This window comes from Grammomys surdaster, unplaced genomic scaffold, assembly GCF_004785775.1.
Source record: "Grammomys surdaster isolate TR1022 unplaced genomic scaffold, NIH_TR_1.0 125429, whole genome shotgun sequence".
Taxonomy (NCBI): domain Eukaryota; kingdom Metazoa; phylum Chordata; class Mammalia; order Rodentia; family Muridae; genus Grammomys; species Grammomys surdaster.
In genome coordinates, this window is record NW_021620296.1 from 1,033,795 (window position 1) to 1,061,781 (window position 27,987).

General features: G+C 56.0%; 3 protein-coding genes across 7 annotated transcripts in view; 1 reads left to right on the top strand and 2 right to left on the bottom strand.

The window, feature by feature from the left end:
* Nucleotides 1–14: 14 nt before the first annotated feature.
* On the bottom strand, nt 15–11,465 carry Ssbp4 (single stranded DNA binding protein 4). Its single transcript, XM_028786066.1, has 17 exons — nt 11,276–11,465; nt 5,261–5,333; nt 5,087–5,148; nt 4,917–5,001; nt 2,884–2,973; nt 2,382–2,441; nt 2,233–2,302; nt 2,053–2,123; nt 1,904–1,974; nt 1,645–1,690; nt 1,520–1,555; nt 1,383–1,437; nt 1,218–1,288; nt 1,055–1,133; nt 739–767; nt 548–655; nt 15–303 (listed from the first exon to the last, which is right to left on the bottom strand). The coding sequence occupies exons 1-17, from the start codon at nt 11,329–11,331 to the stop codon at nt 274–276; spliced, it is 1,092 nt and encodes a 363-aa protein (XP_028641899.1). The 5' UTR covers nt 11,332–11,465; the 3' UTR covers nt 15–273.
* A 7,968-nt stretch (nt 11,466–19,433) lies between these two features.
* Nucleotides 19,434–23,753, top strand: Lrrc25 (leucine rich repeat containing 25). 5 transcript variants are annotated; one of them, XM_028786122.1, is made up of 4 exons: nt 19,434–19,498; nt 20,028–20,119; nt 20,636–21,465; nt 23,367–23,753. In XM_028786122.1, exons 3-4 carry the CDS (start codon nt 20,678–20,680, stop codon nt 23,503–23,505), a joined length of 927 nt encoding a protein of 308 aa, XP_028641955.1. In that variant the 5' UTR covers nt 19,434–19,498; nt 20,028–20,119; nt 20,636–20,677; the 3' UTR covers nt 23,506–23,753. The 5 variants fall into 5 exon arrangements, with proteins under 5 accessions (XP_028641955.1, XP_028641957.1, XP_028641953.1 ...); XM_028786124.1 differs by having other exon boundaries at nt 20,643–21,465; XM_028786120.1 differs by lacking the exon at nt 19,434–19,498 and having other exon boundaries at nt 19,937–20,119.
* A 2,746-nt stretch (nt 23,754–26,499) lies between these two features.
* Gdf15 (growth differentiation factor 15) overlaps nt 26,500–27,987 on the bottom strand; it is a 3,102-nt gene continuing 1,614 nt past the window's right edge. The window contains exon 2 of the mRNA XM_028786137.1: nt 26,500–27,279. Within this exon, the coding sequence (XP_028641970.1) occupies nt 26,648–27,279 (632 nt within the window). The 3' untranslated portion in view covers nt 26,500–26,647. The remainder of the gene's footprint in view (nt 27,280–27,987) is intronic.

The window sequence follows — 27,987 nt, forward strand, 5'->3', positions numbered from 1 at the left end:
AGCAGTACCAAACACAAAACTGAATGGCATTTATTGGCAGAACCCCTGTCCCCACCCACACCCACCCCCCAACCCTGTGGCAGCACACAGGTCCGAAGGCCTGCACTTCTCTGAGGTCCTTTTGAGTTTGTGTTTGTGTATATGTGTGTTTAGAAAATGAGAATAGTCCTTCGTGGGGGCCCTGCCGGCCGGTCTAGCCAGGAGTCCGGATGGCAGGGGTGCTGCCGCGACCCGAGACCTCACCAGCAGGACCCTGGGCTCAGGCCAGGGCTATCACACGCTCATGGTCATGCCGGGGGAGTACTGCGGAGAGAGGGCGGCGCGCGGAGCGCGGCTCAGCTCCGGCCGAGGCTGGGGCCCGCCCTCCCGGGGACAAGGGGAACCCGGGGAGGATGGGAAGGAGGGGGAAGGTGCCGCGGCCGCCCCCCCACCTGGCCCGCCGCGGTCACGGTCTTGCTCTGGCCCCGCGGCCGCCCCGCCGGGGTCTGCCCGCCAGGCCCCTCCGGCCCGCCGCGGCCGCGGGTGGGGAGTCGACGCAGGCGCTTACGCTTTCGCTCGGGAACGGGTGCAGGAAGGTCCCGGCAGCCGCCATCTCGCCGTCGTCGCGCGGGGTCCCCGGGGCGTTGCTCAGGCCGCCCACGGCGCCGGGGGAATTCTGGGGGCGGCGCTGGTCAGCGCGTGGGTCCTCACCCCGCCCCAGGCCATCTGCCCCCGCCCACCCAGTGTGCAGGACCTCACCTTCGGCAGCCCGTCCATATCGCCCGAGCCTGCGGGGAGAGACACTAGGTTCAGGCGCTGGGCACGGAGCACAGGGACCGGGTACCCCGGAGGCTTTCGTTCCTGTAACCTGGGGGCGATGGGTGCACGGCTATGCCCAGGGGCCACCCGCGAGTTTGGGGACAGGGGTCTCTCAGAATCTCTCCTAGTGGCGTGAAGATCAGGGCACTAGCCGATGTAGGCGCCGGCAACCGGGTATCTTAATAGGCTCCCCCACCTTACGGTGCTCCCCCACCCCACCACTGATGAAACCGGTAGGTGGCGCCCAGCCACTCACCCAGGGATCCGTTCACGTGGTGCGGCTCCATCGTGCTCATTGAGGCCATTGGGCCCTCCGGGCTGGGGCCGAGAGGGAACTGCGGGCACAGGGCAGCGTGGGACTCGGGTCGGCCCTCCCCCGAAGGGTCCCCGTCAGGTGAGACGCACCGGCCCCCACTCACGTTAGCCCTGCCAGCGCCCGGCCCGATGGGATTCATGATGGTGTACATATTCTCGCTGGAGTTGGTGGAGTCTGGGGGGAACAACAGGGGCTGCGTGGTGGGTGCGTGGAATGGAGACCCCGTCCGGGTGAGACCCCGGCTCACCCCAACTGGCATGCTCCTTACCTCCAGGGCTGGGCATGATGGGTGTTCCAGGGGCGCCACCGCCTCCTGCAGGTCCCTGCATGGAGACATGAGAACTGAGACAGGGTTTCTTCCTGCCTGTAGCCTGCAGGTCCTACCATGCACCCGCAGGGACTCACCGAGTAGCTGCCAGGAGAGGAGGAAGAGTACGGGATCTGGGAACAGGCAGGGACAGCTGTGAGCAGTCAGTGGCAGGCAGCTGGCTCCAGCCCTCCTTCCCCAACACACACTGCCTGCCACTCACCGAGTTACCGCTGGGACTGGCCCACGGGCCACGCACTCCCGGACCCCTGTAAGAGATTGCAGCCCTGCAGCAGACCAAGCAATCTGGGCCTGGCACTTGTCATTCCCCAGAGCTAAGTGGCTCTTTTGGCCTCGGTTTCCCCTCCAAATACTTGGTGGAATAAACAATGCACAGGCTGTCCCTGAACACATAGTAAACCTGCCTCAGCAGAGGGGACTAGCTGGGTGATCACAAGTCTTAAGGTACCCTAGGAGCTTACATGTTCATGGGTGGCAGGACCTGGCTGGTGGCAAGGGAATTGGGTGGGGGCCGCATGCCAGTTCCATAGCCCTGTTGAGGCAAAGGGTTAATCAGAAAGAAACCAGCTGTGGCCTTGCTGTCCCCCCAATAGGCTGGCCCACCCCTTACCTGGGGGCCAACACTGGCCATTCCCCTCGGAGGGGTCACCCTCTGCATCGGGCCTCCCAGGCTGGGGTGCCCTGGGCAGAGACACAGGGAAGAGGGTTCAGGCCTGGGCACTCCTAGGCATGACAGCACACCCCAGAGGGAGTCCTGTGGGACAGCAGCTGGGGTGTATCTGTTACTCACCCTGTGACCGTGGGGAGGGGTCCATTGGACCAGGGATGAGGGGCTGGGAGCCAGGAAGGCCCACAGGAGGCTGTGGGGCAGGCACAGTACTGAGTTGGGAGAGACATCCCCATGGAGCAAGTGCTCCTCCCACCCCGGCCCTCTCTCACCTGGCCTGGCATCCTTAGGATTGGGCGGGCACCCCCTGGGAACCGAGGTGACATGAAGGGCTGGAAGAGGTGGATGGGGTCAGTAACCTTCATCTTGTACTTGCCCTAAAGAAACCCTGTTCTTGCTATCCCCTGCTGCAAACCCAGACTGCAGCCCACAGCCAGCTGGCACAGCTACAACAGGAGGGAGAACATCACCGTGCCAGCTTGGGTGAAGCCCACTACCTGGCTGTAGGGTCCAACACTGGGGCTGCACATCTTGTCCAGGAGGACGGGTGGGAAAAGCTATGAAGCCCGACCTGGGAGGGGAACGGGCACAGCCTGTTGGCAGGGGGTGGCATAAAGGGTCACTAATACTCAGGACACAGATCCATGCCTGTCACTAGCTGTGGCAAGGTGCACACATGCTCACACCCACTGTGGTGACAGCCCTTCCACTAAAGACGAGCCTACAGCATATCCCACCTCAACTGGGGATAAAGGAAGCCCCAGGCACCCATACCTGAAAGAAGCCTGGTGCCACAGGACCTGCTGCCATTGCATCATTAGGGGCCATGGTACCCATCCCAGGGCTGGGAGCCACTGCTGCGCTCTGCAAGAACGAGACACCGAGGGTGGGACAAGAGCCACAGCAGGGGGACAGCTGTCGTGTGGTCAGTCTGGATCAGAGAAAGGGGAGGCTGAAGGAGGGACGTCAGAAGCCACATCCCCAGACTTCTGTGGCTCGAGTTCATGGCAAGTGAGCTATGTTCTGGTGGCAGAGTGGCCGCCCCCTCTGTTGACCCACACCCCAAATCTATACAGTCAGTCCTTGCCCCAAGGGCCCCTTCCCTCGATCTCCTGCACTGTAGATGCTCACCAACGCCTCCAGGAGGGAAGAGCAGTACTCTGGATTGGGTCCCAGCCCCTAAACATTCTTAGAAGGTCCAGAGCCAGGCTTGACAGGCTTGGGGTGGGGGTGGGGGTGCTTACAGGCCACTTCCGCTGCCTGCTCCTATTCTGGCTACCACAGAGCAGGAAACAGGAGCTGAGGGCTGACCTCAATATGAGGAAAGGGCCCTTTCTGCAGACCCCTCCTCTCACTTTCTTCCCAAGTGGAAAACGTGCCCCTGGTACTGTGCTGGCTAGCACAGGAATACTTAGGACTCTGGGGGCTCCTGGCTTGATCTCTGGAACAGAGACAGCCCCACTATAGCTCAGAGCCAGGTCCCTGGTGACCTCTTTCTCCCACTCTCAGAGGCTGGTACAAGCCAGACTCTAGTTGAGACTCTGGTCTAGCTCCGGGGAATAAATGACAAGAGCCCACAGCAAAAAACGCACTGGCAAGGACCTCCCCAAAATCACTGTAATTTCAGATGTTTTGACCAAAGCTCCCCTATCCCCCCCCCCCCCCACACGCCTGCTTGTCCAGTCCCCAGTCCCTAACGCCAGGCCCCTCGGGTGCAGAACAGCCTGGCACTGCGGGAGGGCAGCCAGAGCAGTAATTCTCCCCGCCCCCGCCCCGTCAATCATTCCACGGAGGCACTGGCGCCCGCCCGCGTTACCATGACGACAGGCAAGGCCCGCTAACGTTTCCAGGAGACGCCAAGGTCGGGGCGAGCCGTGGGGCGCCTAGGACTAGCTTGCTCTGGCCCCGCCCTCCCGACGCCCATGCTGCCATGGCAACCGGCGCCTAGGGACTGCGGGGGTCCAAGCAAAGACTAGTGGCTGCCTGGAGCCCACTATGCCAAAGGGAAACTGAGGCCAGAAAGTGGTCACGACTTTAACTCCACACGCCATACTCCAGAGACAGAGGCAAAGAGCTCTCTGAATTCTAGGCCAGCTTGGTTTACATAGGAGTTCCAGGCTAACCAGTACTACTAGTTAGTGAGACCCTGTCTCAAACAAACAAACAAAAAAAAAAAAAAAAAAAAAAAATCCAGAGGACTGGAGAGCTGGCTCTGTGGCTCAGAGCATTGGCTGCTCTTCCAGAGGACCTGGTTTGGTTCCCAGCACCCATGTGGCAGCTCACAACTGTCCCCAACTCCTGTCCCAGAAGCCTTCTTCTGGCCCTCACAGGCCCCAGGCATGCACGTGGCACACTGGCAGACATGCAGGCAAAACACTCATACACACAAAATAAAAATTATTTTAAACAATAATGGAGAGGGATGTGGAGGCACACAAATTTAATCCCAGAGCTTGGGAGGCAGAGATAGGAGGATCTCTGTAAATTCAAGGCCAGCCTGGTCTACTGAGTGAGTCCTGAGACAGCCGAGGCCACACAGACCCAGTCTCAAAACATACAAACAGAGGCTGGAGAGATGCCTCAGATGTTAAGAGCACTGACTGCTCTTCCAGAGGTCCTGAGTTCAATTCCCAGCAACGACATGCTGGCTCACAACCATCTGTAATGGGTTCTGATGCCCTCTTCTGATGTGTCTGAAGAGAGTGACAGTGTACTCACATACCTTAAATAAATAAATAAATAAATCTTAAAAAACCGAAACATAAAAACAAAAGAAGCAGTCCAGACTCCAGAACTTGGAGACTCACATAGTCCTGGAAGACTTTGGCCTCACTGGAGTGTTCACAGGCCTCCCTGCGGTCTGGTGCTGCGCAGTACAGGTCCCAGAAGACACTGTGGGCAGCAGAGGGAACACAATGACTCCACACGCCCCCACAGGTCCCTCCTGCCTTCCCTCTGCTCCCACACAGGCACATACCACCACCAGGAGTGCAGGAAGCCAGGAGGCTCACCCAATGTGATGTTCTTTTCCCAGCGGATCTATGGAAGAGAGACAGAGTGAGGGGCAGGCAGGCAGGAGGGATTCACGGACAAGCTGGACAACACAGGACAGTGTGGGGTGGCCTGGTAAAGGGGACAGATGCTGACTCACCTCAGACAGGAAGGTCTGCGCCGACTTCTGTGCCCCCACATGGAGTAGGTACTCATATACATACAGTGCGAGCCTGCAGGCAGGGTGGTAAACGGGTTCAGGCTGTACATGGGCACCTGAAGCCAGGCCCAACACGAGGCTGTGGTCAGGTTCCCCAGACAACCCTTCATCTAACTCAAAGATAATCCACTGTCCCACATTAGATCCCCGGCTCCTCCAACCACAGAAAACAGCTTCCTCAACCCATTGATTGATCAGCGGCAGCAGCTTCTATGCATCCATCAATACCCCACCATAGGTCCTCCCAAGGGCCCCATCTTCTTCCTTGGTATCCAGTGGTAGCCCTGACTTTTCCTTCCTGTAGACTACCCACAGAGACAGTAACTGCCAGGTCTGATGTGGCCAGGGAGGGGAGTAGAGCCAGCAGGGTGTGGGTCTTCTCTGGTGCTGGTGGTTGCTGTAGGCATTTTAAGGCTTGTTTGTACCATAATGTATATATTTTACTTTATGTTCCTTCTGTGGGGAATGTTCTCCCTGCCAAGGTTGATTACTTCATGATAATCAAAAACAGCAGGACTCCAGGAAGCGAGAATGTGTCTGGTGTTCCTCAAGAAAATGGTATCACTGTGACCTTCAAGACAGCCCTTAGGCTGTGGGAAAAAATTCTGAAAACATGAGTTCAAGATTTAGAAATCAATGTAAGAGCTGTCCTTCATAAGATTTCTCAGCTATGCAAAATAAAAGATGCATTTTGAATTGTACGAAGGCTTCATGGACCTGAGAGAAGAGAGGCAGCAGCACTGAGTCAGCTCAGTCAGGAAGGTATCAAGGAAGGAGATAAAGAGATTTAGGGGGTAGTGATCTCAGGGCAATATCCTACCTAGCTAAGCTTATTGTTTGTGTTTGCAGTTGGACAAATTTGGACTTTTACTCTGGAATGAGCTACAAGATTGGTGGAGCCCAGGATCTAGTAACCAGAAATGGAGGGCACACTTGTGATCCAGATCCTGATGCTGGAAAACACAGGCTTTTGATCTGGATCTTGAGGAATAGTGGCCATTGAAAGCTTAGGCCTGCCAGGTGGTAGTGGTGCACGCCTTTAATCCCAGCACTTGGGAGGCAGAGGCAGGTGGATTTCTGAGTTCAAGGCCAGCCTAGTCTACAGAGTAAGTTCCAGGACAGCCAGGGAGGGCTACACAGAGAAACCCTGTCTTGAAAAAAAAAACAGGAAGGAAGGAAGGAAGGAAGGAAGGAAGGAAGGAAGGAAGGAAGGAAGGAAGGAAAAGAAAAGAAAAGAAGAGAAAAGAAGAGAAAAAAGAAAGATTAGGCCCAGGCAGGATGGTACACACCTTTAATCCCAGGAGACAAAGGTAAGTATTCTGAGTTCATGAGTTCAAGGCCAGCCTGGAACTGAGCAAGTTTTATGTGAAGAAAAGCTTAGATCCAGGTATGGTGGTACACGCCTTTAATCTCAGAATTCAGGACACAGAGCCTTACAGACCTGAGTTCAAGGTCAATCTACAGAGACAATTTCAGGACAGCCAAGCTTAGGCAGTGAGGGACTTGGAAAACAGAAAGCTGATGATAATGTAATAGACAACAGCACCATGTTCCAGCTCCAGCAAGCAGCAGAGCTCAGCAGCTGTGGCCATGGGGCTCTGTCGTTAGAGTCAAGGGGCTAAGGTCATAAAAGGGTGATCTGTGGGATACTCAAAAGGGATCCTGGGGTAAATAACTGAATTGATGTGCAGTTCCTAACGAAGTAGCTCACGCAAAATAAAAGACTGGACTTTGGTGTGAGAGTTATCTCAGAGATAGCTGAGCAGAGCAGAGCTGTCATTTTGACTCTAGGATCTTCTCCAAAGCTGAGACTGGCCCTTGGCAAGTAATGGTGCCTCTAGAGAGTGGGGAGACAGCAGGCAGGGCTCGCGTACCACCAAGGGGCCACTGACATTGATGTTAGGATCAATGTCTTGCCAGAACCTACAGCCTTCGGGGAAGCCCTGCTCCATGGGCTAACATGGTGCACTAGGCCATCCTACCCAGCCAGCCACCTTCCCCAGCAGCTACCTATCCCCAGGGTCACCCATTCACTGGATAGTGCTCTCTCTAGTTCACATGTATGTCCTCTGGGAGCCCCCACTCCCCCACCAGTCCCCACAGGGACATGAGGATAAAGAAACATGCTAGAAGCTGGAAAGCAGACCTGTAGGGCTCCAGGAGTCTACCCCAGCTGTCCCTGCCCCACCCTCCCTGGCTGAGGGCTTCACTCTAAAATAACCTGCCTTTGACTCAGGTCTGCCTCTCCCTCTGGCTTCGCCTCGCCTCCCTCACATCCTAGCATGTCTCCCAGTCTCCTGGTCCTGGCCTTTCTGTCCCAGGACAGAGGTGGGAATGAATGCTGGTACCTTGTGTCCCCTTGATATTATTCCTTTAATCCTCTATCCATCCCATCCATCCATCCATCCATCCATCAATCCATCCATCCATCCATCGGTCCACCCATCCATCATGGTCTGTCCCTGTGCAGTGGGTGGTCTGTCCCTGTGCAGTGGCATACCAGCCATTCTCACAGAGACACATCAAGGACAGAGCAGTCCCAGGACTGAGCTAGCACACAGGACCGGTCCAAGATGAGGGCTATACTTGCAACTTGTACCATGAGAGCCCTGACAGCTACTGGTCAGGCATCCCAGTGCCACCATGTCACCCCACAGTGACCATCCTTCATCCCCAGATCCCAACTTCAAGCAGTCAGTACGTGCCAAGCCACCAGTGCAGGATGGCGGCATGGTCAGGGTGGCATCCCAGCCCTGTCCTCCTTCTGATAGTCAGGAAGGCACTGTGGTCAGAGGCCAGAGCCTCAGAGCCTCCAGACTTCCCCAGCCCCTCCTCCTGGCATTTTCGGCCATGGGCCTCTCAGCCACCTGCTCCCTGGCAGCTCCCACACATCCAAAGGAAACTGAGGGATTGGGTGTCACAGGATGAGCAGGCTCCCAACAGCACTCCAACACAGGGTGGGGCCATGGAGAGACCGCCATGGACCCAGCCACAGGGGAGGTCAAGAGGGAGACCAGAGGGAGACAGCATACCCAACTGTCCCCTCTCCCTCATATCTCAGATCTGCAACACCCTCCAGCAGCCGCTTGCTCCAGGCCCTGCAATGTCTGAACTCTCACTCCTCCCCTGGCTTCCTCCTGCCTCCTACCCCAGGGCCTTTGCCTAGGCTATGCCTTCCCTGACTTCAATGTCCAACATGGTCCTGCCATAACCCAGCTCTGGCCAGACCCTACTCATCCTATTGTCTTCTGAGAGCACTGAGGTTATGGGGAAGGGAAGCTCAGACAAAGACCCCACCCACTGATTCACTGTCCTGGGTCAGCCCAGCCCCTCAGAGCCCCCAGTTCCCCAGTAGCAGAAAGCAAGCAGAGGGACCATGAGAAGCCAGGGCATGCTCAGCGCCCTTCCTGTTACGAGGGCTGAGTGACTTGGAGTACAGGCTAGGACTGTGCAGCACAGGCAGCTTGTTAGCTGGCTCCTGCGGCTCATGACATCACTGCCACTGCCACCATAATTATGGGGAAATTATTGTAAAGGCCACCCCTGACAGCACTCCTCAGACAGGCTGCTGGCAGCCAGCAACCACACTGCAGCCACCATCTAACCTATAACCAGGGCCTACCCCAGTCTTCCAGTGACCCTGTCTCCCATGGTCCTTCCTTCCTAGGTGTGGGGTACCACTGTCCAGGGGAAGGAGACTATCATGTGCCATTCTGAAGGCTGTTCAGAGAAGCCACCTCAACTGCTGGACGGCAGCAGATGGCACATGCTCCAACTTAAACACAGGGGCCACTCGGGCCTGCCTCGTCCTCCCTCGCCACCCTAATACAGGGTCCCCACTGCCAAGTGTGCACCCAGCAGGTCGGACACTGCCCATTCCTGCTGCTGGTGGCCCAGACCTAGACATACAGGCCTGCAAAGGGGCAGAGATCAGGGGACAAGTGGGCCAGGAAAGTAGAGGCCACAGCAGGTGAGGCCTGGATACAAGAGGGCTTACCCCTTACCCCACTTCTCAGAAGAGAAAATCAAGGCCAGGCCAGCCAGTAACTGAGACACTGGAGCTGAAAGCCCCAACCCAAGAAAGGTAAGCCTACCACACCCTCTCTGTGGGGAAGACACCATGGGAAAGATGGGACAACCCCACTCCAACAATGCACTCAGGCCTCCAGCCCACCCCAGCTCCCTGACTTTGGCCTAAGCTGGTCCAGGCCTGGTTGGCCTCCTTCCAGATCTGTGAGCTGTGCCGACCAGGTACGCTGTTTCTCAGACAAGGTCTTATTAAGTAGCTGGGTTTGGATGGGAGACCCTCCCGCCTCAGCCTCCTGTATGCCCTTTCAAAATCATAAGCTCCCTGTGGTCCACACTCAGCCTCAGGACTTCTGTCAATCCATGGCCCAGCCGTGCTCCCTGCCTGCTCCTACTACAGGGCCTTTGAACATACTGAGCCTACCACCCACCCCAGCCCTTCGCTCTCCCCTCTGCTCCCTCACAGTCTACCTTGAGGCTCTCCAGGGCTCCACTGGTGCTGTGTGGCATGACTAGACCCCTACTTCCAGGATGTGAGCTTCCTCACACAGTCATTATACCCACACCAACCCCGGCTGAGCACAGGACTGCTGACTGTGTGACCCATTCCCCAGGCTGGGACTCACCAGGTGTCAGGGAACCAGTCAGCCCCGCTTCCCGCGTGGGCAGCAGCCAGAAGCCAGGAAGGGTCACTGAGTTTACTGACCATGAGTCCTAACTGCAGGCTCTCAAGGGTTAGCCTTACATGGCGGCCTTGTGACCCAGACGTCTCTGTGCCAGGACTGCACTTGGTGGCTCAGCCACTAGGCAAGCTGCCCCCTCAGGCCTTCCTACAATCCTGGCCTCCACAGTCTCACACCTCAAAGGTGAGAGCTGGGCTCCCCTCTCCACCTCACTTCTCCACATGGGCACCCGGGAAAGGAAGGCCAGCCCGGGTGTGTGCTGACCGGAAGCTAGGGCACAGCCTGTCCGCCTGTACCTTCAACGTAGGGCGGTGAGAGCCAGAACCATTCTGGCTCACCTGGGAGTTCTGGGTGGTGGCCCGGGACCACCATGGTCAGGCACCAGTCCATAAGTCTGACCCTCCTCCAGGATTTGCACCCTCACCTTTGCCCACAAGCGACAGTGGAATCCAGCTTGGGCCACCCATGTCCTCGCAAACCTCATGACCTCCGGGACCCCAACGCTGCCCATGGCATTAGCATCCGACCCAACCTCCTCAAATTTGCAGCCACAATGAACCCACGTGTCCTGTTTCAAATCTCCAGCTTGTATACGTGGGACTCGGCGGCCCTGAGACCCGCAGTTCCCCACGAGCCCCCAATGGTCTCACAGCCCACCCCGAAAGCTCACACCTGTCAGGTCTGTGTGACCCCAGAACTCCCGAGGCCTTGCAGCCCTCAGATGCTGTGCCTGCCCCCGGCATCCTGTGACCGCTCAAGTCCTAACTCCCTCTGCTCTCCGATACAGCACCGACTCCTTAGAGTGAACCCCCAGATCCCGCACCCGACGAACTGCCCCGTGACCCCAGCAACCCCTTGGCTCTCGTTTGACCCCTTGATTTTCTATCCCCTCAGGTATCCTGAGACCCCAAGTCCCCTTGGATCTCTCGCAACCTCATGCCCTCTATCTCACGTGACTCCAAGCCCCTAGAACTCGAGTACCCCAATATATTCTGTCCTTTGTGTATTCCGTGACCCCAAAGGACCCTCAGGTCTCGCACGCCCACAATCACACACCCTTCTGGTCTCGCGTGACCCCGTGAGCCCCTTGATCTCCTGTGTACCCCTGAAATCCCGCACCATTTTGACCTCTAGTAACTCCACGAGCTCTTCGGGTCTCCTGTGTCCCCCTGGAATCCCGCACTATTCTGGTCTCGCGTGACCCCGCGGCCCCCGGTCCCGCGTGGCCCCCGCACCGCGCACTCACTTCTCGCGCGCCTGGCCGTCGGAGGGCGCGCAGCCCTTGCTCGCCTTGCCGTACATGCTCCGCACCTGTCAGGCGCGCGTGGCCATCGCTGCCCGCGCCCCGATCCCCGCGGCCATGTCCGCGCGGGAGCTGCGGCCGCGGGTGGGTTCTCGCCGCGCTGCCCTCCGCGGGCTGTTCCGGGAAGCGCGCCACCGCCACAGCGCGCTCCCGCCGCTCTTAAAGCGGCAACGGCGGGCGCGCGGGTGGGCCCCGTGCTGGGAGCGCGCACGCGCAGAGCCCGCGGGGGCGACACTGCCCACCAATAGGCTGCACACCGATAAGCACAGGCTACAGTACCTCCCCCAGAGACACTCAAGCTCGGGACCCGCTCCAGCAGTTACTATCCCTGCAACTGGGAAGCTGAGGCTGGAGGATGACCGCGAGTTCCAGGCCTACCTCGGCTGCGGAGCGAGACTCTCAGCTATACAGATATGGGGGTGGTGTGTATCTCCGTTACTACTCAGGATCTGCACTAGTCTCTTGGGCTCACAGGACATACGCCCATAACACTCTGTTCCCAGAACACGCACTGAGAGCCAGCCAACACAGCGCTACCGGCTGTGAGGGGCCCAATCTTTTTCCGTTTCTTTTGAGCGGGTTTGATATAGGCCAGGCTAATCTCGAACACATTAAACAGAAGATGACCTTGAAATTCTAATCCTCCTGCCTCGGCCTTCCTGGCTTTTGCATGACAGGCATGTGCCACTTAGCCTGGCTTGTGTGCTGTGTGCGGAGCCCAGTTTTTTATGCATTGCCAGCACTGGAAAGACAGAACCCCAAACCAAGCATGTTTTCTTTGTTTTTCTGAAACAGTGTCTCGTCACACTGCAAGCAAAGACAGGAGGAGCTCTGTGAGTTCGAGGCCAGCCTGGTCTACAGAGCGAGTTCCAGGCCAGCAGAAGATACATAGTAAGACCCTCTCTCAAAAGTCAGAGCGAAGCAAAACAATGTCTCCTGTAGCCCAGGCTACCTCCAGCGCTCCGCTTTACTACACTCTCCTTGAACAGTGGTCCTCCTGCCTCCACCGCTGGGTGCACGCTGGGATGAGAGTATGCTTCATCCCCCACGCACGTGTATAACACGCGGGCCCCGCGAGAGCACGAGTGGTGGCGCATGGGTGTCGGGAGGCATCCAGGCTAACGGTCGCTATCGCTGCAAGTGTCCCCGGTTGGGCACGACTGTTTTAGGGGGTACTTGCTGGAGATCGCGCCCAGGTGGGTCGTCAGCCCCGGATGGCGCGGCCACGGTCTCAGGTTTCCTGTGGGAGTGTGTGAGCGTGACAGCCTGCAGGTCACCGCGGCCCTAAGCCCCGCGTGGTGTCCCGGGTGCAGGCGGATCCCCCTAGCCCGGGCCTCCCCGCCCCCACCCCAGCCTGCGGGCGGGAAGCGGAGCCGCGGAGGTTCCAGGCGCTCAGGAAAGGCTGCCGGGGCGCGCCCCGCCTCCTCCCCCGGGCCCTGCTGGGCGGACGCCGGCCTTTCCCATTTCCTGCTTGGCCCGCCGCCCCCTCCCCCAGCTTCCTCTCCCCGCCGCGGGGCTGGCGACTGCTGGGTGCATGGAAGGCCGTCGGGGCGCCTGGGTCACCGAACACAGTATGTCTTTGCAGGCTCTGCTCTCAGCGAGACACAGAGAGGGTGCGGGTGCCCAGCACACAGCACCGAGGTTCCTTCCATCCTCAGTTGTGTCCCCAAGGTCTGGAGATGCCCGGGACGCACGGTTTCCCCTCTCTGAGCCACAAATTTTTCATTCAATGTCTTCACCCACCCGCTGGAACTAATTATTGAGCGCCTGCTGTCTACCAGGCCCTGGGGACCCAGTGGGGACACTTTGCTACGACTCCTGGAGAAAAGAGTCCGCTGGGGAAAGCAGGCGACAGGAGCCGGACAGAGGGAGGGAGGACCGGCGGCGAAGGCGGCGGGAGTCCCGGAGGAGGGTGGAGGCGGACGCAAGGAGGAGGAAAGAACGAGGCGGGGGCGCCCGCAGCCCTTGAAAGCTGCTTGGGGGAGGCTCAGCGGGCGGGAGCAACTGCGCCGTCGTCATGGCAACCGAGGCGCTCCCAAACACAGCTAGGAAAGTCGGGGGAGTTGAGCTCGCAGGACACACACACCCAGTTTGGGCATAGACGGGGCCCGCCCACGTGAGGGAGAGGAAGAGAGATGGCTGGCACTGAAGGACGTGGAAGGAGTGAGCGAGCGGCCAAACTAGTCACAGCCAGTGCAAAGGCCCCGGGGCACACGCAAGGTTAAGGTAGTGGAGACAGCAGCACGCGAGTGGAGAGATTTATTTCAAGAGCCACCATGAGTGGCTGGTGATGGGCCCAGAAAACTGTTCCCTTGGGCCTGCGAGATGGTTCAGCACGTGAAGGCGCTTGCCACCAAGCTTTATGACCTGAGTTCAACCCGCGGGACCCACATGGTGAAACTGTTGACTACTCTTGTGACTTCCACACGCACAATGATACGTACGTGTGCATAAACACAGACACAGTAAGTATACGTCAAATAAAGTGACCCGGCCACAGACTTGGACTAGCGGGGATGGAAGGCATTTGAGGGGCCCCTCACTTGCTCCCCTTTCTCTCGGGTGCTATAGGAACCAGATTACCTGTTTCCCTAAGCGGGCCAGGCTCTGCAAAGTGGACCCCTGCTTCCTAAAGCACGCAAAGACCTCCGTTCCTGGCGCACAGAAAAAAACCCAGAAGGATTAAACTTACTTTTTCCCTAGAAGATCCTGCTCCATGACAACCCTATCACCAGAGGAGCCGGTTCCGTCGTGCCCCCGTGTGGCTGGCCCCGGGACTGCAGGGCTGCCTCCCCCTCTTCACCCTCCTCCCCTTCCTCCTCCAACTCTTTCCTTCCCCTTATTTCCTTCATGTCTTCTCTCTTCTCTGCTTCCTCTCTCCTTTCTCACCCTTCCCCTGTCCTCTGTCCCCCCATTCCTTTGATACCTTCTCTAGATTTCCCCAAACGCCTCGTTTGTCACTATTTTTGACAGTGGGTGCTCCTGACACCCGCGCCCCGGGCCACCCCGCGGGGAACCGCTAACCGCTGGAGACGCTGCAACACGCACCCCCTCCCGCTCCGTCCCGGGCCACAGCCCCGCCCCAGCTGTGCTTTGGAGGCGGCACAGCTGGAGCACGGCTGTACTCGGAGACTGTTTCCTCTTCGCAGCTGTAATTATGGGTAATTTTCTAAGTGCAACACAAAAATTAAAACCCAAACAACACCGGGAAGGGAGCAGCCTCAGCTGGTGCACGCGGCAAGCCCGGGAACGTGAACTTGGGGTGGAGGGAGGAAGGGGTCCTGAGGGCGACCTGTGCCTCAGGCTCTCGGGATGTGGAGGTCCCAAAATAGTTACTGGGGACAAAAGCCCGAGTTTGGACACTGCTTGCTCTGTGCTGCGGTGCCAACGCAGCCTCTGCCCTCTCCGAGCCACGCGGGAGGGAGGAAAGGAGGGAGAGACGTCCCCGCTCACTGGACCACACCCTGGCGCCCGGTCGACCGCCGGGAGGCTCAGCCCACCCCGTAGACTGCTCCCGCCGCATGAGAACTTGCAAGCCGCACCGATCCTGAGACAGGATACTCTTCTGCTAGATGCTCCCCAGAAAGACCGAGCCCCGTCGTCCAGCAGTCTCTCATTCCACCCGACCTCAGATCCTGAGCTCAGCGCCAAGCACAGGGCTGAATTCATCTTTTGCTGAGTCCTCCCACCCGGCGATGGTACGTCTGCAGAGAATAGTCTCAGAGTGACAAAGCAACCTGCCTGAGGGTGCACACGGGGACCAGACACCGGGTCCTCATTTGGGGTGTGCTGGTAACGCACGTTCCTGTCACAGACTCTCATTTCCCGAAGAGAACTCAGTATTTGCTGAGCAGATGAATCTGCACCCCATTCTCTCCTGACCCCCGTGGGTCCTGGGTTTCCTGCCCCTCAAAACAGTCACGAGCTGTAGTTCCAGGTGTAGCCACGCGATAGCAGCAGAGAGCGACGGTGACCACGGCAGCCACATTCGGGATCCTAGTAACACCAGGCCTAGCCTGTGCTTCCCTTGGGCTCCCAAATGGACATTACATATTTATGCATTGGATTATCTCACGACAGAGGGCAAAACTCTTGAGAAACTGTGTAGGTCTCTGGAACTCACCATCTCCTGCCTCAGCCTCCAAGGGCCGGGAATACTGGCCTGGACACCAACCTGGCTTAATTGGGGGGGTGGGGGGTGGTCTCAGCTGGTGGGAGCTCTGACTGCTCTTCCAGAGGACTCTGGTTCAATTCCCAGTACCTATATGGCAGCTCACAACTGTTATTAGTCCCAAACATTGGAGGAAAAGACCAGAGCCCCATTAAAGGTGGCCACATTAATAAAGCATGTTTAGTCATGAACACATGCTGTCTCCCCATAAGGCAGGGTTCGAGAAGACAGAATTGAATGTGAAAAAGACAAGGGTTTTATAGCTCAGGAGTAGGGGGTTTCCAAACGGAGGATTTGGTGGGTAAAATAAGTGGGGTGCATGAGCAAGCATAAAGGTAAGGGGTTAGACCTATGGGCTCCTGAAACAAAAACATGGTTGCAAGGTACTAGTAACAAGATTGTCACAGTGGCCCAGGTACCTGAAGCCAAACTAAAACATGGTTGCCATTTCTGGGACAAGCAGCACAGAGCCATTCATAGCTAAGGTTATAGGTGAGGCCTGGCCCCGTCCTTGGAAAACAAATGTAATCACAAACGAGAATGAATTTAGTTTGTCTTTACTATAAAAAAATGAAGTCACTCTGGTTCTTCACTGTAACGCCAGTCCCAGGGGACCTGACACTCTCACATAGACATACATACCAGCAAAACACCGATACACATGAAACAAAAATAAAATTGGCATTTTTATTATCACCACATTGCCCTTAGCCAAACAGTGGAGATTTTGCTGCATCTTGTACAAGTCTAATAAGTGTTCATACTCTGTGAGTTCAAGGCCAGACTGGTCTACAGAGTGAGTTCCAGGACAGCCAGAGCTACACAGAGAAACCCTGTCTCAAAAAAAAATCTTTCCAGATATTAAACAGGAAAATCTGAGGCTTGGTACATAGATGGCAAACTGATTACCCAGCATGCACCAGGCTCTGGATTCCATCCCCGCACCCCCAGTCACCTGTTGCCCCCAGGTAGCACATTCTGCAGACTGAATGATTAGAATTGCAGCGTTTGCAGAGAGTCGTGATGCTGCAGGTCTGGTGCCTAGACAGCTCCTAAATAACCAGATAGTGTCCACTCCTGTGGCGAACACCAACCCAAAGGCTCACGGGTGTGTGGCTGGAGAGAAGGCTCTGCCAATAAAAGATCATGCTGCTCTTGAGAGGCCATAGACTCCATCCCTGCGCCTGCCCCCTGTGGCTCACATTGGCAGGGGATTGAAGATGCTCTTCTGGCCTCCAGGGACACTTATACAAAGTCACACTCACATACAGTGTCACACATACACTCTAAGTGTCACACACTCACACATTTTTTTTAAAGACTCGAGGCCACTAAATACAAATAACAAAACCTGTGGGAGGAGCTCTGTGACCCAGCACTCGAGAGACAGATGAATCTCAAGTTCCAAACCCGCCCTCAAAAACTTTCCAGTCCATAGAAACAATCCTCTGTGGATCCAGACAGCATCAAGGTGTCTTCACAGCTGTGTCCAGACCCTCGGCTTAATTATAGACACCCTCAGAAGCCACTCAAGCAGCCTGGGCCTCAGTTTCCCTGTCTGTGAAATGGAGGTGATGTTATTACTCCCTAGGCAAGGGCTGCACACTGAGCCTCACCCCCAGGTCCTCACTGAGGAGCCTAGCCTTTTACAGTAGCTCAGGCTGGCCTGGGAAGCAGGCAGGGCAGCAGCCAAGCAGAAGAAGCTGTTCTCCTGGGTCCACAGCTGTGGGTGTGGCCAAGCTCCTGCAGTTCAGGGCTGTTCTCCAAAACCCTCTGAGTAGGAGCCCTCTGTACTCCCACAGGGCAGTGCAACACTATGGGGGTGAGCTTGTGGGGGTGCACTGCCATAACCACCCTGGCTTCATTCATGACATATTTCGCTATAAGTGGCTTCTACAATTCTGTGAGGGTGTCTGCAAACACCAGGGCTGGCCAAGAAACGACCCTGGTGACGCAAGAGGAAAATCCGGTTTAACACGACTCGGCAGCTGGAGTCTGACACGGGACAGTTTATTGTCATATTTAAGCACAATTTGGGTGGGGGGAAACATTCTGCTGATAATTAACAACCCAATCCCCTGTGTACAATGAAGCTTAAGACGTGTTTACATTGAAACTTTACAGAGTATGTACGGCCACTTCCGTAAAGATGGGTCCTGTTGACCAAGAGACAAAATGTCCACAATAAAGACTGGTCTGGCTCTGCAGTCAGCACAGGTCACCAGGCTGGTAACCAGATCCACATTCCAGGCAGGAAACAGCCATACCAGTCTTCTGTTGAAGAGACTAGCCTGCTGTCTAACGCCCCCAGTTTCCTGAGTGCCTCTGAGCACAGGCCGTCGAGTCCTCTATGAAATCCCATCCTGGGTGGCACCACAGACTCTGCTGCCCGAACACTGGGGATGTAGAGGCAGGAGGATGACAGCTCCAGCACAACCTAAGCTACACTGGCTGAGTAGATCATAGTTCAGAACTGCTTTGTCTCTCAATTCCCTGGGTTTGCCAGTCTGACAGTGGGCACAAGCACACTGGCATTCATCTGTCAATTTTAACCTAATCAATGACTCTCAGTGTCCCCAGTCACACAGCCCATCCCCTGATCTTTGCTTGGTCAGCAGCCTGGCACGCAGCCCTCTTCCTTCCTGTGGAAAAGAATGGAGTGAGCTCATTGCAGTGTTCATGGGCCCTGTAGCCCTCACAGGGAACCAGGAAGGGGATCACTGGAGTGCAGGACCTGGCTGCAGGGAGGACTGTAGGCAGGAGTGGGCATTTCTGGGGTGTCAGACATTTGTGGGGGACAAGCAGCAGGTGGAGCTGACCTCAGAGACTGAGACACTGAGGGGCGCAGGCTGCTACAGCACCGGAGGATTAGGACAGCAGAGCTGAATTGTGGGGTGTCATATACTAGGGCCTTGGTACCAAGGGCTGTGTGTCTATCTGAGTCTCTAGGGATCTTGGGAAGTGTGTGTGTGTGTGTGTGTGTGCGTGTGTGTGTGTGTGTGTGTCTGGCATTTCAGAAACATTGGGGGTATCCCAGTATCTTTGAGGATCTCAAGGGTGTCTAAGAATCATTGGATATTTTGGGGTGTCTTTGAGCATGTATGGTTGCGGCTGAGGGCACTTCTGGCCTCTGTTTGTGGCTTTCGTTCAAAGGTTTTTGTAGACTGTGTCCCTTGCCACCATGCTGACAGTCTGAGGTCAGCCCCTGAGATGAAATGGAGGAGGAGAGAGTAGACTCCTGTCAGCTACCCCCTAGCCTACCTGTCATCTCTGCTTCCAGAATATTCCATGACCCAAAAATGAGCCCAATGTCATGAGCAGAGGCTGGAGGAGCCTAGGAAGGGAGACTGCTTGTGTCATTGTGTCTGACATCTGTCTCTCAGGGTCATGAGTCCTGGTTCATCTACATGGGGCATCATATAACAGACATGTGGGCCACTGGTGTGGGACACAAACTTCTAGGCTCTCGATTGAGATTTGCTGGAGCCCTCTCAATTGCTGAGGATTCTCTCCAGCCCCAAAAAGGTCTCTCCAGGGTCAGGGAACACACACAAACCAAGCTACCAGAAGGCAAGGCCCCCATGACCCCTTTCAGTGCTAGGGTTCCTGTATCCCGAAGCCCTGCCAGCCTTGCCCTGGAGCCTCTTCGTGGGTAGCGTCCCCAAGAGGCTCCATGACTGAGCTGGTCACCCGACCCTATGGCCTCACACAGCCTAGCCACTTTCTCTTCAAGGACAGCCTCTCCCCAGGTGGGGTTCTTTCCAATAGCCTGGCATGTCTCTCTGCCTCAGGGATACAGATTCGGTCTTCACACCCCGACACACTCTCTTCCTCTGAGCACACGCCAGCCTGGCTCCCACTGCTCCTGGGACTACACCAGTGTGAGGCCCACACTTCCAGTTCCCTCTTCAGCTTCCTCCTACCAAGCTGCTCCTCAGGCCACAGGGTCTTAGCTCCTGCCGCCTTGCTGAGAACTGCTGTTGCCTGCCTGCCAGGTATTTATGAACTATGTGCCCTCCCCTAGTCGGCCCCTGTAGCCCCTCTCCAACAGTCTGCTAGGAAACTTCCACGGAGCATCTGTGGAAGGATAGGAGCTCGGAGAGTTAAGGATACCCTTTAAGACTCCTAGGCAACACCTAGCTATGTGTTGAAGCCCTAACCTTAATGTCTCCTCTTCTAGGATGCCTTGTGGGACTCTGTCCCTTTTTTCTGTCCTGCCTCCATGCAAGGAAGGGGAGAGGGGCTGGACACTGTCCAGTTCTGACCTTTCCCAGGTCCAGATGTCCCCTGAGTATCTGCCCAGAGCTGAGGCATTTTAAGTGATTGTTCGTTGAGTGAATATTTGCAGAGCCCAGCAAAGGTCAGGAAGCGGGTGGAGGGGAAGCTGCGGGCCAAGGAGCTCAGGGTGAGGTCACAGCAAGAGAGAAGTGGGACAGTATGGCCCCTCCTCCCCTCGTGAGAGCCTGAAGCTAGCAGAGGGCTCTGCTGTCCCCTCCACTACTACACCCGCTTCTCTTCCCCCAGGCATTGGACTCACAGGTGAAGAGCGCCAGGAGCAGTGAACTCCAACCCAGCCCCTAGGCCCCTGAGGCTTACGACACCACGAAGGCCAAGAGGTGAGACCCAGGGATCAGGCTCAGGCCTCCACACAGGCGGCAGCTGGCGGGGTCGTTCAGCAGCCTCGCTCACTCCGGGGTTGGGCTATGTAGAATAGCAGGGTCTCCAGGAAAGCCAGCCGGGACCCAGGCTAGGCGGTTTCCAGGACAACAACTCATTTGCATATGGTCGCGTTGTGGCCAGTGAGAGTGCTGCAGATGGTGGGAAACCCGGGCAGTTGTGTGGGGGTAGTCTAGTCTTGTGGTGGGCAGGTGTGGGATGCACCCATTTCACAGACCAGCGGTTGGAGGCTCAGGGGCTAGGGAAACACGGAGAGAGGTGGCTATGAGCTTTCATGTCAGAAAAGCCTTAACTGGTTGGGATGTTTTATTTGGGTTTTATTGAGTCTCACTATGTAGACCAGACTGGCCTCGAACTCACAGAGATCCTCCTGCCTCTGGCAAACGAGTGCTGGGATTAAAGGTATGAGCCACTACATATAGCCTGGTTTGATTTATTAATCTGTATTTTTTAAGCCCACAGTGTTTAACTTAAGTGTCACCACACAGACTGCTGGAATGGGAAGCAGCGGTGCCGGGGTGCTGGGGTCGTATCTCCTGGTGCTGTTGGCTCTGCTCCACCTGTCAGGGAGTCAAGCTCTCACCTGCATGGTTTACCCAGGCCGTGTAGACTGGACTCAGACATTTAATGACACATGCCTCAATTTCAGTGGCCTTGGCCTGTCCCTGCCAAGGAGCCAGCCCTTGCAGGCCAGCCATGCTCAAGTCCTGGACCTGTCTAAGAACGGCCTGGAGGTGCTCCCTGGAGTCTTCTTTGCCAACCTGGAAAAGCTGCAAACCCTGATTGTCACCCACAACCATCTGAACAGTGTGGACAGGTCACTGGCCCTACGCTGTGACCTGGAACTCAGGGCGGACTGCAGCTGTTGGCTGGCCTCCTGGCACGACACCCGCCAGAACTGCTCCGAGCAGCAGCAGCTGCTGTGTCTGCATCCGGCCACTGCAGCTCCGAGGAACCTCTCCACCTTCCTTCAGGTCAGCTGTCCCCCAAGCTGGGGCCCGGGGACCATCGCTGCCCTTGCTGCCGGGATTATCTTCCTGGCTTTGGCTGTCAGTGGATCTGTGCTGGCCTGGAGACTTCTTCGCCGACGAGCCAGTAAGCACGGCCTCAGCAAAGCCCAGAATTCACACGATGTCCCCAGACCAGTGACAGACTTCCTGCCAAGGTACAGCAGTCGGCGACCTGGCCCCAAGGCCCCAGACTCGCTCCCCAGCAGGTCCACAGAGGACTATGAGAATGTCTTCGTTGGCCAGCTGGCTGAGGATTGCTCATGGGCTACAGCCAGGTGAGTGACCACAGATCTCTGACCACAGTGAGCAGTGCAGGCTTTAGCAGGACATGGAACATGCCGCTGTCAGAGTCAGGGGGATTACCATGCATATGTAGTTGTCCTGAGACTGTCAGCTGGGCCTTGTGCTGGATGTGTGGTTAAGTAGCTTCACATGCTCAGATTCGGGCTGCAGACCTCACTTCACCTCCAGGGGTTGGGGTGAGAGTCTGGAAAGTTCCCAAGGGGCCAGCCCCCACTTCATGAGCTGTAAACCCAGCTCACACCTCTAGAGGAAGCAGGGCTCCAGGTCAAGTACGGCTTGCTGAGGGGTGCGCAGCCCAGACTCCTGACTCACGACCTCTGTGTCCGCATGCGATAGCGACATCACCAGCATCCCCCTGCAGCACATGGGATGCACAGCAGGTTAGGACTGGATAAATGAGTAAGGGTGTTGTTCCCACCTACCTCCCCAGCCCTGGGGGTGGAGGCAGGAGGATTCTGTGTTGGGGACCTAGAGAGAGAGAGAGAAGAGAGAAGAGAGAGAGAGAGAGAGAGAGAGAGAGAGAGAGTTGAGAAATTTGTGAGTCGCCCGTGGGGGGAACGACCAGGAATTGGAAAAAGAGAAGTTGGGCTGGAAGCTGAGGTAGGGGATTTGGGTAACTCGGACGCTGAGAAGAAAGGTATGCAAATGAGATGCAAATATTGAGAAAGGGGAAGTGACCCATGGAGGGGGATGGGAAATGTCACCAACATAGGCTGAGCCAATCTGTCAGGGGACAGGAGAGATGGCCCTGCCCTGGCCTCACTGGCCCCACCCTAGGCCCTACTGAGCTTCCTGAGGACGGGGTTCCCTTCCTCATACCCATACAGGGCTCACAAAGCCTGTCACGCCCTCTTCTGCACAGGCAAACGATAATGAAAAACGTTAAAAGTAAACTCGAGGTGGGGCTGTGTCCAGGCTGGAGTACTCGCCCAGACATTCCTTCCCCGCCATCCAGACCAGCTGCAGTGGGGGTGGGAGATATAAAATCTGAGTTCAGGGCTAGCCTGGGCTACATGAGACTCCGTTTCAAAACAAACACAGAAACACAAGCACAAGAAGCTGGGTTCTGGAACTGGAGAGACGATATCAGGGCACATGCTCACACACACACGCATATATGCACACAGGTGCATTCATGTGCGTGCACAGACACACACATGCAGGAATCATACATGTACATACAGACACACACTCACACGTGCACACACACACACATGGAAGCACATACACACATGCACTCACATGTACACATGCATGAATCATTCATGCATATACATGCACAGACAACACAATGCACTCACGTGCACACACGTATGTGCATGCTTGCACGGTCGCACACACACATGCAGACACACATGTGTGCATACATGCACTCACACGCCTACACGAGTGCACACATACAAGTCAAATCAGGTGTGTGTTTTCCACACCTATATATATTTTTTAATTTTTATTTATTTATTTTATGTATATGACAAGTACACTGTAGCTGTCTTCAGACACACCAGAAGAAGGCATTGGATCCCTTTACAGATGGTTGTGAGCCACCATGTGGTTGCTGGGAATTGAACCCAGGACCTTTGGAAGAGCAGTCAGTGCTCTTAACCGCTGAGCCATCTCTCCAGCCCCCACACTTATATTTTAATGATGATGAATCGGTGACTTTCAGAGGTGTGGGAGTCACACACTGAGTTGGAAAAACGGGTATGAGCGGAGCAGGAACATACATCTGTGAGAGCCAGGCTAGCCTGGGCTACAGGGTGAGACCGTGCTTCAGGAAAAAGGGACAGACAGACAGGCCTCAACCCTGGCCAGCGCTGTCCCCGTCTCTCGGCCTCAGTCACCCGCCTCTGATGTCCATCTGCCTCCGCAGAAGCCGCCCTTCTGAGGACAGTGACTGCTACATGAACTACAGGAGTGTCGACCTGGACTCTCAGCCCGTCTATTGCAATCTGGAGTCGCTGGGGCGGGGCCCAGCGGACGACGAGGAGCCTGTAGTCTCGTGGCGCTGAGCCCGGTCCGGCCTGTGGGAACAGACACTGAACCCAAGAATCCGCGCCCACCCCCCCGGGACACCCTACGATCCCGCACGCTCAACATCACAAGGGGCACGAGGACCCCTCCCCCAAAGCGGAAGGAAGGTCAGAAACAACCCTCGGTCAGTGTGCATGCAGGTGGTGCTCAATAAAAGCTCTGGGCCACATGGAGCAGCTGGCTCTGAACAGGACTGACCGGTGGCTTCCGGAGAGTCCGAACTGCATGTGAAGTCGCTGTTCTGCACCCACTGTCCCCTCTGCCTGCCCCGCACCCACATGTCGCTGAGACTCCCTACGGGGCCTGTGGGCCTGAGTGCTGGAGATCTCTGTCCTGGCGAGGGTTCAGGCAAAGGGGAGGGCAGGGGATCGCTGTCGCCTTCGCTGCTGCAGCTGCTGCAGCTGCCCCAACCTCCGTCTCCGCGCTGCCCCTTCTGTTGCTCCAAGACGCTGCACCGGTCGCTCCAAGTTTGCGGGGCTGAGCCGGTGGGAGGCTGACTAGCCAGCGAGAGGTGCGGGGGAGCTTCTGGCGGCGTTTTCAGGAGAATAGATCTCTTCCCAAGTGGCAGTGTTACAGCTTTTATGACAGATGCTCTCACGTGACGGAGTGGTTCTCGCACACCTTTATTCCTTCCCGATAGGATCTTATATACAGTTTTGAGGTGGGTCAGGGTCTGGCAGCAGGTACCTCCTATTGGCTTGGTCTGAGAACTTGGGGAGACCTTATCTACATGTGAGAGGGCTTGGGACGCTGCTCCTAAGTGACCGATGGCCACAAACCTCTCTAAGGGGGGCTGTGGGGGCCTGTATAAGTGACAGGAGCCTGGTTTCAGGAGCAGGCAGGGCTTCCTACCGTCCCTTCAGGGTCACTGTGCCCTCAAACCTTAGCTCAACCTTACCAGGTTTCTCACTGCCCCACAGGGCCTCGGTGACATCCTCAGCCCCCAGGGCTCTTTCGCCCTCCCTTCCCCTCCTCCCATTCCCCTCTCCTCTTCTCCCCTACTCGGGTCATCCCGGTGCCCCCAGAGATCACAACAGTGTCTTTTCATCCATACCTCCTCTCACCCCTTCTTTTCCTTCTCCTCCCCCACCCCCAAGACTCCCTGGTTCTAGATCCTGGTCTGGGGCTCCACCTTGTGTGGCTCTCCCTGCCTCTCCGTGTGTCCCCTTTCCCTGCTGTCCTGTCCAGGGATCACTGTTCGCCAGAGTACACTTAAGGCCTCTTCAGTGCTGTGGCGACAAGCCTTGACAGAATCTGGAGTTAAACCCAAAACTGGAGGCACACACACACCTCTGAGGGATCTCTGCTTACTTTGAGGAGGGAAGATCTGCTCTTGTGCTCCCTCTCCCTCTCCTTCTCCTCCCTCTCCCTCCCACTCCGCCTCCTCCTCTTCCTCAACCTCCCCCTCCCCTCCTCCTCTCCATCCCCCTTCCCCTCTCACCCCCAGACAGGCTCTCTCTGTGTAGCCCTGGCTGTTCTGAAACTCACAAAAATCGTCCTGACTCTACCTCACAAGGGCTCGGACTAAACCGACCATGCAAGATCCACTTCTTGTCTGGGCCTTTGAGAGAAGGCACATGCTATGCCTTTGATTCCAATTTTTTTTTTTTTTTTGAGACAGGGTTTCCCTGTATAGCCCTGGCTGTCCTGGAACTTACTCTGTAGACCAGGCTGGCCTCGAACTCAGAAATCCACCTGTCTCTGCCTCCCAAGTGCTGGGATTAAAGGCGTGCGCCACCACTGCCCGGATCCCGATTTTTTTTTAATTTTTTTTTTAATTTTTATTTATTTATTATATGTAAGTACACTGTAGCTGTCTTCAGACACCCCACAAGAGGGTATCAGATATCATTACAGATGGTTGTGAGCCACCATGTGGTTGCTGGGATTTGAACTCATGACCTCTGGAAGAGCAGTCAGTGCACTTAACCACTGAGCCATCTCTCCAGCCCCCGATTTTTTTTAAAGTGGGAAAACACAGCTTTAATCTGGGCCTCTCCTTCTGCTGGGAACTTATATTAGGACAACTGAAGAAGGAAGCTTTTGCTCTTTGCCTGTTTATCCCTGCTTTGCTTGCACATCCATTCCTTCACTGGCATTGGGACCTACTTCAAGACTCCAGCACATACTGAAGACCAGCTGAGATATCCAGTCTTGCACAATCCGGACTACAGCCTACAAGTCATTCCAACAACACCCCCCTCCCTAGAGAGAATGTGTGTGTGTATGTGTCTCTCTGTGTGTGTCTGTGTCTGTGTGTCTGTGTATCTGTGTGCCTGTGTGTTTGTGTGTGTGTGTGTGTCTCTGTGTGTGTGTCTGTGTATGTGTGTCTGTGTATGTGTGTGCCTGTGTGTTTGTGTGTGTGTGTGTATGTGTGTGCCTGTGTGTTTGTGTGTGTGTATGTGTCTCTGTGTGTGTGTCTGTGTATGTGTGTCTGTGTATGTGTGTGCCTGTGTGTGTGTCTCTGTGTGTGTGTCTGTGTATGTGTGTCTGTGTATGTGTGTGCCTGTGTGTGTGTGTGTGTAGATTCATTCTCTAAGTACTGTGAATGTAAAGGACCCTAACTAATTATATCAAGGCCCAGAGTTCAGTGTGTTTCAAGTAGTTATGTCACCTCAAGCTGTTCCAGCTTCCCTTGAACCCTAACCTAGCCAGAGGCACCCCTAATTTTGGGATGTTAGGCCTGGTTTGGAGTAGAGATGGGACGACTGTTCTTCACTTTCAGGGAAACCTAGGCAGGATCTGAAGCCGAGGCTGTACAATAAGCTGTGTACTGTTCTGTCCTGCTCTTTCTTGTTGCTCAGACATCCCAGGACTACCAGGCACTGGCTGGTCCGTCTCACATCAGCTGTCAATCAAAAAAAAAAAATCTCCCTCGGGCCAGCCTAATGAAGGCCTGTCCTCTTCTCAGGTGACTAGGGAAACTGAGGCTAGGAAGGTGGGAATCATGATGAGGTCGCTGAGACGCCCCATAGGAACCAAGCTCACCTTTATTAGCAGAGTTTTAAATAAATACACAATCCCTCCACCCAGCCCGACCCCAATAAGTTAATAATATTAATAAATAGAAATAAATAGCATCCTGGAAGGGGAGTGTAGGCAAGGAGCAGGGCCCGGCGCTCAAGCGCAGTGGCAGCCCCGGGCCACCAGGTCATCATAAGTCTGCAGTGACACGCCACTGTCTGTCCTGTGCATAAGAACCACCGGGGTGTAGCTGGAGGGGACACAGCACGGGGCAGGCACCCTGTCAGGCTGCAGGCCATGCAGGCGCGCTTTGATCTGCGCGTGCGTGTTCGCCGAGCGGTAGAGGTGGGGGCACTCGCCCACGCACATGCTCAGTTGCAGCTGGCGCGGGGACAGCACCCAGTCGCTCCAGCCCAGGTCCTCAAGAGTTGCTTGCACAGTCTCCAGATGACAGCAGCGCCCGGGACCCAGTGGGCACGAGTCTCTTGGGTGCGCGTGCGCGCTTCGACGCCCTCTGCCTGCGGCCGTCCGTAAGTGCAGTTCCAGTCGCGCGCCGCCAGGGGGCAGCACGGCCAGGTCGGGAGGCGGCGCCAGGCGCAGGCGCAGTGCCGGAGCGCGGGGTCCCTGGAGACTAATCGCACGCTGCAGGGGCCTGGTGATGTCCCAGGGCCGGGTCGACGGCGTCAGCAGGAGCAGCGCTCGGTGCACGCGGTAGGCTTCGGGGAGGCCCTGAGTCAGCGACGTCCGGTTGACGCGGAGCAGCAGCTGACCGTGGAACCCCAGTCGCACTACAGAAGAAACCAGAATACCAGTTACCCATGTGCCCAGGGTGTGCCAGGCACAGGTGTGCCCCTGTGCAAATGTGCCACGCCCACCGACCACAGGGCCTTTTCACAGACGTCAAACATAGGCAGCCCAAGGTCTCTCAAGTGTATCCCTGGCTGTCCTGGTGACTCTCCATGTAGGCCAGGCTGGCCTCGAACTCAGAGATTTGCCTGCCTCTGCCTCCCGAGTGCCATTTTGCTCTTAGCGACAGGGAGATCTCTAAGGTCTGCCCTGAGGAGGACAGCATGGACTTCTCCAACCTTTTTCCAAGCCTCTGAATAAAGTGGGTTTTTTGTTTGTTTGTTTGTTTGTTTTGGTTTTTCGAGACAGGGTTTCTCTGTGTAGCCCTGGCTGTCCTGGAACTCACTCTGTAGACCAAGCTAGCCTTGAACTCAGAAATCTGCCTGCCTCTGCCTCCCAAGTGCTGGGATTAAAGGCGTGCACCACCACTGCCCGGCTGAATAGTGTTTTAAGAAACAAACAAAAGTTGATTTTCTTTAAAGCACAGTTTGGTGACACCTGTCCTCCCAGAACCTGGAAAACGGAGGCAGAAGGATTGCCCTGAGCTTGAAATCGGCCTGGGCTACAAAGTCCCTATCTAGAAAGAAAGAAAGAAAGAAAGAAAGAAAGAAAGAAAGAAAGAAAGAAAGAAAGAAAGAAAGAGGGAGGGA